At 51.9% G+C, this 13,100-nt stretch overlaps 1 protein-coding gene, 1 non-coding gene and 1 pseudogene across 2 annotated transcripts; 1 reads left to right on the forward strand and 2 right to left on the reverse strand.

Annotated features, from left to right (window-relative positions):
* Positions 1-304: 304 nt before the first annotated feature.
* On the forward strand, positions 305-12,727 carry FARSA (phenylalanyl-tRNA synthetase subunit alpha). Its single transcript, XM_065917654.1, has 13 exons — positions 305-501; positions 3,645-3,782; positions 3,878-3,976; positions 4,065-4,183; positions 5,729-5,821; positions 5,914-6,042; positions 6,119-6,234; positions 8,531-8,615; positions 8,701-8,800; positions 8,896-9,064; positions 9,170-9,247; positions 9,403-9,517; positions 10,450-12,727. The coding sequence occupies exons 1-13, from the start codon at positions 331-333 to the stop codon at positions 10,586-10,588; spliced, it is 1,551 nt and encodes a 516-aa protein (XP_065773726.1). The 5' UTR covers positions 305-330; the 3' UTR covers positions 10,589-12,727.
* On the reverse strand, positions 2,960-3,349 carry LOC136166046 (cytochrome c oxidase subunit 7C, mitochondrial pseudogene; annotated as a pseudogene).
* On the reverse strand, positions 6,657-6,729 carry TRNAG-UCC (transfer RNA glycine (anticodon UCC)). Its single transcript has one exon. It is a non-coding gene; the product is annotated as a tRNA-Gly (tRNA).
* Positions 12,728-13,100: the final 373 nt, after the last annotated feature.

Below are 13,100 nucleotides of genomic sequence, written 5' to 3' on the forward strand. Positions count from 1 at the left end.
CCCAGAGCCCTCCTATGGGGTGAGAAAGAATTCTTCTGAGGGCGGACTGTCTTAGGCCCAGAGACAGAAGTCCTAGGTCACACAGCCCACTGCAGGTGGAGCTGTGTGAAGTTTAAAACAGTGCTGTGAGTCTGTCTTTGAGGGCATTTGACCTCTCTGGTCAACCAGACACCATTAGGGGGTCCCTAACCCCTCTGACACGCTCAAAATGGCGGCACCCCGAGCCCTGCAACATTGTCCGCCACACTCAAGATGGCGACGCAAGCGCGCCTCGCCCTTCCAATCCCGGGGCCGATTCCGGTTCCGGTGGTTCTGGTCGCCGGCAGGGACATGCGGAGCGCACTGGGAGCAACCATGGCGGACGGTCCGGTGGCGGAGGTGTTGCTGCGGCGGCTGGAGACGGCCGATGGCGGCCTTGACAGCGCGGAACTGGCGACCGAGCTGGGCGTGGAGCACCAGACTGTGGTGGGCGCCGTGAAGAGCCTGCAGGCGCTGGGTGAGGTGAGCCGGGGGGGGGTGATGCTGGGCTTCCTCGCTTTTGCATCTGCATTTCCTTCGCCAGGAGGGCTCTGCCTCCAGACCAGATTCTCTCAGCCCTGGTTAGGGGTGATTGTATCTGTGTCCCGCCCAGAGTGCCCAGGCGGGGAGTCAGGAAAAAGTGAAGACCCAGGCGCGCGGACGCTCTCGTTCGGTAAATGTCCATTGAGGCATTAATTAATTTTGAGGGGGTGGAGAGGAGGATGGGGGACGAGAAAGACGCAATCGCTGCCTTCGCTCAGGTTGCGGTGTGATGGATGTACTCAAGTGACCGGAGTGATGGAGGAAGTCCAAGAAATTCAGAGATGTTAACTACCACAGTCTTGAGGATCAGGGAGAGCATCCCAAAGGAGATGACAGCTGAATCTGGTTTCTGCCCTGAGTACAAAAGCCATGGCACTTTCGGGATCAGTGGGGTGGGAGGGAGGGACAGGTGGTGAGAGACACAGAAGAGCCAGATTTTGCAAGGCCTTCTAGGTCTCTATCTTACCAGGGGTTCTAGAGGGCCATGGCAGGAGCTGGAACCAGTCAGACGTGCTCACTGCCTACATCCATTTTAGCAGGGGCAGGACGGGAGGCAAGGGGACAAGGGCAGAGACTGGCATATCCCCAAACTAGAGGGACTGTTCCCTGCCTGTAGTGAGGTAGTTGGACTGGAGAAGGGGTTCAGGAGAAGGAATGAAATTGGGTTCATGGCAAGGTAGGGAGAGCCAGAGCCCAGCCTTCTGACTTGGACAAATGAAGGGTGATGGATCCAGAAGGAGAGGATGCTGATGGACCCCTGGGCCACCCAGCAACCTGGATCCATGAGGCTAGGACTCAGAAAACATAGCTGGACTGTTTTTTCATCAAAATCATATTATGTGCCCTTTCTGACCTCAGATTTTTTTTGGCCGAGTCGGGTCTTAGTTGCTCCCTGTGGGATCTTTACTTGGGGCCTCCGGACTCTCTAGCCCTTGAGCTTACTTGTTTTGAGACACATGGGATCTTAGTTCTCCGACCAGGGATTGAATTTCAGGGATTGAATTTGTGGTCTCTCCAATGCAAGGCAGTGTCTTAACCACTGGACCACCAGGGAAGTCCCTGACCTCAGCTCTATTTTTCATTCAATCTTTGACCTAACCTTAGATTTACATAAGAGTAAGGGGGTATGTGGAGACGAAAATAGTAACCCATCCAGTATTCTTGCCTGGGAAATCCCATGGACAGAGGAGCCTGGCGGGCTAAGTCCATGTGATCGCAAAAGCGTCGGACACAACTTAGTGATTGAACAAACAAACAAACAAGACGATACATAAGATGTAACTCTTATTTATTCCCAGGTTGAAGATGGAACAACTTCTAAGCATTGGTCAGAACCTTAATCAGTGTCACCAGAAGGAACAGGCAAACCTGAATTTGAAATTAGACACCCAGGCTGCAAAGCCTCAGGTCATCAGTGCAAAAAGGGAGTGAAGCTGTGGTGTGTGGGATGACAGTACCTTGATTGATGTGAAATTGACATTTGTGTAGACTACAGAGGGTTAAGTAGTGGCAATTTAATGTAGTTCATTGTAAGAATGATGATATTAATACATAGTAGTAGTTAGGTTTATACAGCACTTGGTGCATACTAGGTGCTCTGCATCCTTTCTTTGTTTTTGTTTGTTTGGCCCCACTGGGTGGCATGCAGGATCTTAGTTCCTGGATTAGGCATTGAACTTGTGCCCCCTGCACTGGTAGCTTGAACTCTTAACCATTGGATTGCCAGGGAAGTCCTCTGCATCTTTTCTGTTTAGTTATGCCTCAAAACAACTCTCTGAGCTAAAGCCTACCACACCTTTTTCTCATGTATAAGAAATTTTGTTCAGGGAGGTTAAGCAGTTTTCAGCAAGGTCACACAGTAGGTGAGGAGCAGGCCTAGAAGTTAGAGTGACATGGGCGCCTAGGGTTTCTGTGTGTAATGTGGATCCCTGGGGTTTTTCTCTGACATCTGAGTGCTGAGCTGCAAACACATAAATCATGTCACCTGAGGCTTTAAAAATCTTTCCAAGGTTCAAAAGTGGTGGTCCAGTGGCTCAGACTCCACGCTCCCAATTTAGGGCACCTGGGTTTGATCCCTGATCAAGGACCTCGATCCCACATGCTGAAACTAAAAGATGCCACATACCACAAGGAAGGACTTCCCAGGTGGTATTGGTGGTAAAGAACCCACCTGCCAATACAGGAGACACAGGAGAGGCAGGTTTGATCCCTGGGTCAGGAAGATCCCCTGGAGGAGGAAATGGCAACCCATTCCTGTATTCTTGCCTGGAGAATCCCGTGGACAGAGGAGCCTGGCAGGCCACTGTCTATCGGGTCACAAAGAGTTGGCACACACACATGCAGCATGAAAATGCTGCATGCTGCAACTAAGACCCAGCACAGTTGAATAAATAAGTACTTTTTCTTTTTTGGATTTATGCCATAAGTTTATTTACAAACGTATCTAGGATGCTGAGTTCAAGGGTTTGATCCTTTTAAGAGACTGCACCTCTTAATATGTTCCTCTTCCTATCTGTCTCATGGGTTACTTTTTAAGCAGTTGGTGTCTCACTATAAAGAAAGGCGCAGCAAATCCAGACCCAAAGAACAAAGTCATCATAGCTAGTAACCTCCATTTGTTTTCCACTGAAGATGGTTTATTCTTCCCTGGACCCTCCTCGTAGTGGCTCCGACGAACCACAGAGGTTGTGAACCTCCAGATGCTCTGTCCCAACATAGCGCTGTTGGAAGCTCTACAAAAGATCAAGACTGAAAGCGGAAGAAATGGCAGCCGCAAAATGTGCGCTGCTTCCTCATGACCTTGTTCCCCAAACTTTTTTTTTTTAAGTGACGGAATTTGTTCTTTCTCAGGCAGGTACTCTACCTCAGTACTCTACCCTGCTCTTGGAGGTGTGACTCATCTTTGTCATTATCCTCATGTCACAAAAGATCAACCGAGACTCAGCAAGGGCAGATCACTTTGCTTGGGAGTGGTGCAGCTGGGATGCGAAGCTGGCTTCAGAGACCGTGCACCCCCAGTGCTGAGGCAAGGGCATGCCTGGATCTGAGCCCTGTCCCTGCCGTGCCCCCCTATTTTTCTACAGATCATCGAGACTGAGTTGCGCTCCAGCAAGCGCTGGGAGCTGACCGCTGAGGGTGAGGAGATTGCCCAGGAGGGCAGCCACGAGGCCCGGGTGTTTCGCAGCATCCCCCCAGAGGGCCTGCCCCAGAGCGAGCTCATGGTAGGAGCCTGAGGGGGCCAGGGCCGCAGGAGGTGTGTTGGGGTGACGGTGGCCCTTGTGCCCGTGCTCCCCTCACTGCAGCCTTATTCCCCCAGCGACTGCCCAGTGGCAAGGTGGGCTTCAGCAAGGCCATGTCCAACAAGTGGATCCGGGTGGACAAGAGTGCTGCTGACGGGCCCCGCGTGTTCCGAGTGGTGAGTCCCTGCTGGGGGGCGCTGGGCCGGCTGGTCGGGCAGGCGGGCCCCTGGCCCTCAGGGTCTCTCACACCGATCCCTGTGGCAGGTGGACAGCGTGGAGGATGAGGTGCAGCGCCGGCTGCAGCTGGTCCGGGGTGGGCAGGCTGAGAAGCTGGGAGAAAAGGAGCGGAGTGAGCTCCGGAAGCGGAAGCTGCTGACTGAAATGTGAGTGGGTGCCACCCCAGGCTCACACCTGGGTCACCTGCCTGACCCTGGAGTAGCGGAGGGGACAGGGAAGCGTTCTGCCCATACTGGGCCGGTGTGCTATCGGGCTCCTCCCCACCCCCCTTGACCCTGAGGTGGTCAAGTGCACTTGCCACACGTGCCCCGACAGGGCCTTTACCTATGCTGTGCTTCTGCCCAGAAAGATCCTCTCACTGTTCTTCAAGGCAAGTTCTGACATCACATCTCTGTTCTCGTGTCAGCTTAGACAGACCACCACCCTGACCCCCTTTCCTTCCTCCGACTTCCATAAAAGTCCCACACTCCTGGCCTCCAGCCCTTTTGTCCTCCCTGTTTCCTTGCTCTACAGTCCTAAGCACTGCCTGGAATTTAAATATTTATTTACTGGTTTTTGGCTGTGCCGCGTGGCATGTGGGATCTCAATTCCCCGACCAGGAACCAGAGCCATGCCTCCTGCACTGGATGAGTGGAGTCGTAACCACTGGATGGCCAGAGAAGTGCCACCACTGTCTGGACTAGTATGGTCTGGGGGCTCTGCTGTCACAGGGCCGACGTCTCCTTGAGCAGATGGAGCAGATACAGCAGTTTCAAGAACGCAGACTGGAGTAGGGCTGCCCAATTCACCTCCCAGCTCTGCCATATGTTAACTGTGTGACCTTGACCGAGTCACTTGATCTTTCCAGGCTTCTGTTTACGCATATGTGAAACAGCCCCTATTCACACATGGTTATGGGGTGACTATAGAACAGAGCCTAGTGTAGAATAAGCTCTCTAAACTTTACGTATGGGGGGACTTCCCTGGCCATGCAGTGCTTAAGATTCCCAAGCATCCAGTGCAGGAGGCATGAGTTTGATCCCTGGTCAGGGAACTAAGATTCCAATGCCATGTGGCAAGGCAAAAATGTTTTTCTTTTAATTTTTCATTTTTAAAAAGGGTTTCCCTGGTGGTTCAGCTGGTAAAGAATCCGCCTGCAGTGTGGGAGACCTGGGTTCGATCCCAGGGTTGGGAAGATCCTCTGGAGAAGGAAATGGCAACCCACTCCAGTACTCTTGGTGGAAAATCCCATGGAAGGAGGAGCCTGGTAGGCCACAGTCCATGAGGTTGCAAAGAGTCGGACATGACTGAGTGACTTCAGCTTCTCTGGTGGTCTTTGCTTAAGAATCCATGCTTCCACTGTAGGGGGCATGAATTCAGTCCCCGGTCAGGGAACTAAGATCCCCCATGCCACACGGTACAACCAGAAAACTAATAAACAGGTAAATTTGACCTATTATTACCACTCATAGTACTATGGTTAGTGCCTTGACAGGCCCTGGCACACAGTAGGTTCTCAATAAATGTTTGTTGAATGAGGACGTGCATGAACATAGGGATGTAGGTGGGGCCAAATAGGGGTTTCAGGAGACAGTAGGTGTCAGGAAGAAAACGCAGCAGAGTTACTTGGTGGGTGATACGGGGGTCAGCATTAGATGGGTGGTCAAGGGAAACGACCTGAAGGAGGTAACAGCGATGTCCCCTGGCCTCAGGACCTTGAAAACCTACTGGGTGAGCAAAGGTAGTGCCTTCAGCACCAGCATCTCTAAGCAGGAAACAGAGCTGAGTCCAGAGATGATCTCCAGGTAGGGGGCAGCCCCAGGGTTGGGGACTGGTTGGAGGAGGGGTGTAGGCAGCCCCCACCATGCCCACGTACCCTGCACCATGCCCCCCATAGCGGCTCCTGGCGGGACCGGCCCTTCAAGCCCTACAATTTCTCGGCCCACGGCGTCCTCCCCGACAGCGGCCACCTGCACCCACTGCTCAAGGTCCGCTCCCAGTTCCGGCAGATCTTCCTGGAGATGGGGTGAGCACTGGCCCGGGGGTGGGGCCAGCCCAGGCCTGGGGCACAGGCAGGGCAGTCAGACCCTGTCTCCCACCAGGTTCACCGAGATGCCGACTGACAATTACATTGAGAGCTCCTTCTGGAACTTCGATGCACTCTTTCAGCCCCAGCAGCACCCGGCACGCGACCAGCATGACACCTTCTTCCTGCGAGGTGGGTGGGCCCTGCTGCCCCGTGCCACTCGAGGGCCTGGGCCTGGGCAGAGCCTTTCGGGGCAGCCTACCATCTTACAGGATAAACTCCATCCTCCTCAGGGTGGCCAGCAGAGCCTGTGTGAGCTACTGTCGTCAACTTCTGTGATCTTCCACCACCTCCCTTCCTCTCACCTCAGGGCCGTTGCCCTGAGTGCCTTCTGCCGAGAAGTGTCTTCTCCCAGGTCTTCATGGCCGCCTCTGGTATCAGATCTCTGCTCACATGTCACCTTAGAGAGGCCCCTGCTGACATGCCTTGTCCCCCCAGGTTTTTTTTTTTTTTGCCTGCACCGGCTCTTTTTTTTTTAATCACTTATTTGGCTGTGCTGGGCCTTAGTTGTGACACGTGGGATCTTCAGTCTTTTTGCAGCATGTTGGATCTAGTTCCCTGACCGGGGATTGAACCCAGGCCCCCTGCGTTGGAAGCACAAAGTCTTAGCCACTGGACCACCTGGGAAATCCCTGCATCAGGTCTTAATTGCAGCACATGGGATCGTCATTGTGGCATGCAGGATATAGTTCCCTGACCAGGGATCGAACCCAGTCCTCCTACATTAGGAGCGTGGAGTTCTAACTACTGGACCACCAGGGAAGTTCCCCCTCTCCAACCAAGCTCTAAAAAGCTCCTCACTGCTAGTCTTCAACTTTGGTTCCCATTTCTTTCTTCCACAGTCGTTAGTGCTCTCTGAAGTTACATGACTTTCCAAAATAGTCATTGTCTCCCCACCACCAGGAGGGCAAACAAGGCTGTTGTGTGCTGTTATCTGGCCAGGAGCAAAATGTCATTGTCATCGTCACAGCATTCAGAACTTACCGAGGGCATCCATAATGGTCCAGTGGTTAAAGTTTCCAGACTTCCACCGCAGTGGGTGTGGGTTCAATCCCTGGTCAGGGAAGTTGCAACAGCCAGAAAAACTATTCAAAACTTACTGGGCTGCCACTCTCCTAATCTTCCTACCAACTACAGGAAGTAGATTGTCAGCCCCCTTTTGCAGATGAGGAAATTGGGGCCCAGAGAGGAGACATCACTTGCCCAGGGTCAAAGCTTGTAAGAGATGGAGCTGGGAATGGATGTGTGGCTTTTTGGGTACAGTAAAATTGTATTTCAGGAAGGGACTTGTAAGAACTTGCATATTCATGTGGCATAGGTTCATTGAGCTCCTGTGCATTGACTTTTCTGTTAAACATCTGGGTCACAGCCACAAATGAGACAGAAGTCCTTGCCCTGAGACCCTCATGTCCTCGTTGGGCAAGATGTGCCTTAAATCCTGAGTAAGGAAATGGCAACCTACTCCAGTATTCTTGCCTGGAAGATCCCATGGACAGCATATGGGGTCAAGAAAAGAATCAGACGTGACTTAGTGACTGAACAACAACAAGCTATAAACATGGTGATGCAAGATGGCAGTAAATGAGATGGGGGAACTGACATTGTGTTGGGTGGTATACACGGTCATTTTAAAATAAAAGCTGCTAGGATTTGGACTTCTTTGGAAGTCTGTTGGTTAAGACTTTGTACACTATGCAGGGGGCTTGAGTTCAATCCCTGGTGGAGGAACTAAGATCTCACATGCTGTACAGCATGACCAAAAATGTTTTTTAAAAGGCTGCTTAAGCAAAGATAGAAAGAGGTGAGGGAGGGAGCTACATTTGGGGAAGGAAGGTTCCAGACAAAGGGAATGACCAGCCCAAAGGCCTTGAGGCTGGCACATGCCCAGTGTGCTTATAGATCGGCAGGGAAGCCCTGTGGCTGGAGGAAGTGATCAGTTAGGAGTGGGAGGAGGGAATTCTCTGGTGGTTCAATGGTTCACACTCCATGCTTTCACTGCCATGGGCATGGGTTCAATACCTGAGTTGCAGAACTAAGTCCCGGAAGCCCTACAACATAGCCAGAAAAAAAAAGGGGAGGCAGCAGGACCAGGGAAGATTCTGGCAGAGGAGGGGTATGAGTGACTGCCTCAGGTGTTCCCAGGTGCCCTCCTGCAGTTACAGAGGGCTATCGAGGGAGCTGCCTGTCACTGTCTGTTTTCCTTGTGGTGGCTATTTGAGTAATGTTCATTATTTATTTCTTTGGCTACGCCAGGTCTTAACTGCAGCATGTAGGATTTTTAGTTATGGCAGGCGGGATTTAGTTCCCTGACCAGGGATCGAACCCGGGCTCCCCGTGCACTGGGAGCTCGGAATCTTAACCACTGGACCGCCAAGGACGTCCAAAGAAATGCTCCTTGACTGACCAGATGTTGCTCTGTCCTGCCCAGATCCAGCCCAGGCCCAGCAACTCCCAATGGACTATGTCCACCGCGTGAAGCGGACCCACTCTCAGGGCGGCTATGGCTCACAGGGGTAAGGGAGGACCAGGACTTCGGGGTGGGGATGAGGCTGGGGACCGAGAGCTGCACCATGGACTTCCTTGCATGTCCCCCCGAAGGTACAAATATAACTGGAAATTGGACGAGGCTCGGAAAAACCTGCTGCGCACACACACCACAGCAGCGAGTGCCCGCGCCCTCTACCGCCTGGCCCAGAAGGTGTGGCCGGGCCCCGGCAGCGTTGGAGGGAGGGGCTGGGCTGGCATACCGACCTCCTCACCCATGCCTGGGCCTGGCCTGCCTGTCACCCCCAGAAGCCCTTCACTCCGGCCAAATACTTCTCCATCGATCGAGTGTTCCGGAATGAGACCCTGGATGCCACTCACCTGGCCGAGTTCCACCAGATCGAGGGCGTCGTGGCCGACCACGGCCTCACACTGGGCCACCTCATGGGTGTCCTGCGGGAGTTCTTCACCAAGCTGGGTGAGCAGGCGGGCCAGAGTGGGCGGTGTTGGTGGGTAACAGGAAGATGCCTTGGTCATCAGCCCGATTCTCCTCCCAACTCTGTTTGCCTGCCTCCCCACCCAGGTATCACCCAGCTGCGTTTTAAGCCGACCTACAACCCCTACACCGAGCCCAGCATGGAAGTATTCAGCTACCACCAAGGTCAGGCTGGAACCCAGTACTGGGGCAGGGAGGGAGGTCTCAGGTTGCCCACGGCTCAGCCCAGGTCCCTGTTCCTGAGGACCCCACCTCCTGAACTCTTTGGCATACTCAGTATCACCCACACGAGCCGCCCCGTTGTGTTCCTGCCTCCACAGGTCTGAAGAAGTGGGTGGAGGTTGGAAACTCTGGGATCTTCCGCCCTGAGATGCTGCTCCCCATGGGGCTCCCTGAGAATGTATCAGTCATTGCCTGGGGTCTGTCCTTGGAGCGGTAAGTACCCAAGCCACTTAGGGTGTTGGCTGCCTCACTCAGGTGACTTGTCAGGCATGGGGGCCTGTAGACTTGCAGCCCCCTCCATTGATTCATTCATTTGAGAAATCCTTAGTGAGCACCTGCTGTATGCCCATTCTGTGCTGTGATTACAACACACATCTCTACCTCTATGAAGCTGGGGTGCTAGTGGACCAAGGAGGATGAGAATTGATAAGATAAATAAGTAAATTCAACAAATAAAGCTTAGAGTATGTCCAAAAGCAGTGTCATGGGGCTTCCCTGGTGGCTCAGTGGTAAAGAATCTGCCTGCCAATGCAAGAAACATGGGAAACTCAGATTCAATCCCTGGGTCGAGACGATCCCCTGGAGAAGGAAATGGTAACCCACTGCAGTATTCTTGCCTGAGAAATCTCATGGGCAGAGGAGCCTGGTGGGCTACAGTCCATGGGGTCACAAAAGGGTCGAACATGATTGAACGACCGAAAAATCACAATATCAGAAGTAATGTTAGAGCAGAAACACAGCAGGGAGACCTAAGGAGATATCAGGGAAGGCCTCTTGGAGGAGGTGACATCTGAGCAACGAATGGAGGTGGCTGAATTGGTAAGCTGTGAAGATATCTGGGGAAGGGTGGTCCAGGCAGAGGGAATAGCCAGTGCAAAGGCCCTGAGGCTGGAGCAGGCCTGCTATGTATGGAGAACATTGAGGCCTGTGAGACTGGTGGGAGAAGGGAGTGAGTGCAGGGGGAGAGTGGGAAGAGATAGGGGTGAGGGAGGTGACAAGGCAGATGATGTGGGGCCTTTTGAGCTCCAGGGAGGGCTGGGGCTTTTACTCCAGGGAAGGTGGCAAGAGAGGTTCTGATCAGAAGAGAGCATGACCTGACCTTGTGTTAAACCATGTCCCCGCCCCCACCCCACCCCCCCCCCAAGCCCGACGATGATCAAATATGGAATCAACAATATCCGGGAGCTGGTGGGCCACAAGGTGAACCTTCAGATGGTGTACGACAGCCCCCTGTGCCGCCTGGACGCCGAACGGGGGCCCCCTTCGACCCAAGAGGCTGCGTGACATAAGCCGCCCCCCCATAGGCCACCTTCCCCAAGACCCTGCTGCCCTCCTTGCATCCCTGCCAGTGACCCCCTTGTATTTACGAGGCCTCTGTGAGGCCCATCCCCCTGCCCCTGGTATCTCCTCATCCCAGTCAGCCCCAAGGGAGCAGGTAGCAGGTTCATTCTGTTGTCCACCTGTGAGGGTGGGCCTTGGGGAGCCCTGCAGGCCAGCTGTTGGCTAATAAAGTGGGCACGTGCCCTCATCTGGTGCCTTTCCTTAGGGGTGGAAGGTGCTGGAGCCCCGGGTATAAGACATGATGGGTTGGAGGTCTTGGATCCTGGGGATCTCCTGGCCAGCCTGAGCCAGATACCCACCAGAGAAGACTGGCTCCATCAAGCATTCACTGATTCACTTCCTGGTGCCAGGTCTCTTCTAGGTGAAGGGAACAGAACCCCCTACCCCTGTGGAAGGGGAGGCCAGGGTGGTGGTGGGGCCCTGGGAGCCAGGATTGCCACCAACTGGGAGTCAGGCATTGCTGGGATGGGGTGGATAGCCTTATTTATTTACTTTTGGCTGTGCTGGGTCTTTGTTGTGACCTGAGGGTTTAGTTGCCCCATGGCATGTAGGATCCCTGACCAGGGATTGAACCTAGGTCCCCTGCATTGGAAAGCAGGTTCTTAACCACTAGATCACCAGGGAAGTCCCAAGCTGAGCCTTTAAAACTGCTTTCTGTTGTTGAAGAACAGTTTCGTTTTAGGTTCATAGCAAAATTGAGTGACAGGTACAGAGATTTCTCATAAACCCCCTGCTTTGATGCATTGTAATCACCCACAGTCCATAGTTTACATTTCGGTTGACTCCCCATGTTGTATGTGGGTTTGGATAAATGTATGATGATGTGGGCTTCACTGGTGGCTCATTGCTAAAGAATCCATTTTCTTGCCAATGCAGGAATGCAGGTTTGATCCCTGGGTTGGGGAGATCTCCTGGAGGAGGAAATGGCAACCCACTCCAGTATTCTTGCCTGGAGAAATCTGCAGAGGAGCCTTGTGGGCTACAGTCCAAAGGGTCACAGAGTCAGACACGATAGTGACTTGAGCACAAACGCATGATGCCCTGTATTATGATAATCCTAATGTTTCATAAATTTCACTGTCTTAAAAGTCCGTGTCCCATGAATTCATCCCTTTGTCCTCCCCCTGAGAAGCTACTCTTGTAAAAAAAAAATCTCATAAGGATTTCATATGAGCCCAGAATAGAAACATGAGTGAATAGGATAAAAGTTCCATGAGCTTACCACTCACACTGACTAGAGCACACCTGTTTTATGTGGAAATATTTCAAAGCAAATCCTAGGACTTCCTTGGTGGTCTGGTGGTTAACACCAAGCTTCCAGTGCAGGGGGTGCAGATTAGATCCCTAATTGGGGAACTAAGATCCTATGTGCCACTAGGCCAGGAAGTCCCAGCGATCTTATCACCCACTCCAGTGCAGCGCACTTTTGGAAACGTGGACGGTTTCTTATGTAACTGTGAGGTCACTTTTATGCCCAGTGCAGTTAGCAGTCAGCTGGGTTCTTTTTGGTCTCAGGGCCTGGGGGCACCAAACTTACAAAGGCTCCCCACTCGAATCTTTTATTTCAAAGTAAATAATACAGTCATAGAGAAAAATATTTCTTCATTCAATAAAGGTGCATCTCTTTAAATGCCAGCAGTGGGCAAAGTTGTTTTAGGTCCCTGCCTTTAAGAGCTGACAGTGTGTGTTATCTGTGAATGAACAGATAAATACAGAAATGGAGGGAAAAGTAGAAGCCATGTAAAAGTAAAGGTTAGTGAGGATGAAACATAATACAAAGCATAATAAACACCCAAGAATCCACCCCTAGTTCTTTTGAATCTGAACAGATATTTGCACTGGATCTTTCGCTTCTTAGATCTCTGTGACTAATATTTTGAAGACCTTTATGAGCTTGTCCTTGTTTCTTTTGCCCCCCACCCCCCCACCCCACTAAGGTTGCCCCCTCCTGAATTTGGTATTTATCATTCTCTTGTGCTTTTAAACTTTTGCTATTTACATGTTACTTTAACAAGACATGGTTTCCTTTTGCATGTTTTCAAAAAAGTTACACAAACCGTACACCATAAAAATCATCCTGCACCTTCCGTGTGGCCTTTGTTTTGTTTTCTTAATTTTTGGCTGCGTGCAGGATTTTAGTTCCCCAACCAGGGGTCAAACCCATGTCCCCTGAAGTGGAAGCTCGGAGTCTCAGCCACCGAACCACCAGGGAAGTTCCTGTGTTGCTTCTGTTTTGATTTGGTCCTTGTGTTTGTGTGTGCATATTTAGAAGTTAAGTCTGAGATTTCTCTGTAGATGATCCTGGAATCTTCAAATCTGTTGTTGCAGGAAGATGTAACATCTTGTAGCTCTGCCACAAGATACTAATGTTACTGTTCATTAAACTCTGAATGTATTCCAGATGTTTATCCCTGAAACCCTTACAAAGAGTCTCATGTTTTAGATTTTATCACCT

This window comes from Muntiacus reevesi, chromosome 1 (genome assembly GCF_963930625.1).
Source record: "Muntiacus reevesi chromosome 1, mMunRee1.1, whole genome shotgun sequence".
In the NCBI taxonomy this organism is placed as follows: Eukaryota; Metazoa; Chordata; class Mammalia; order Artiodactyla; family Cervidae; genus Muntiacus; species Muntiacus reevesi.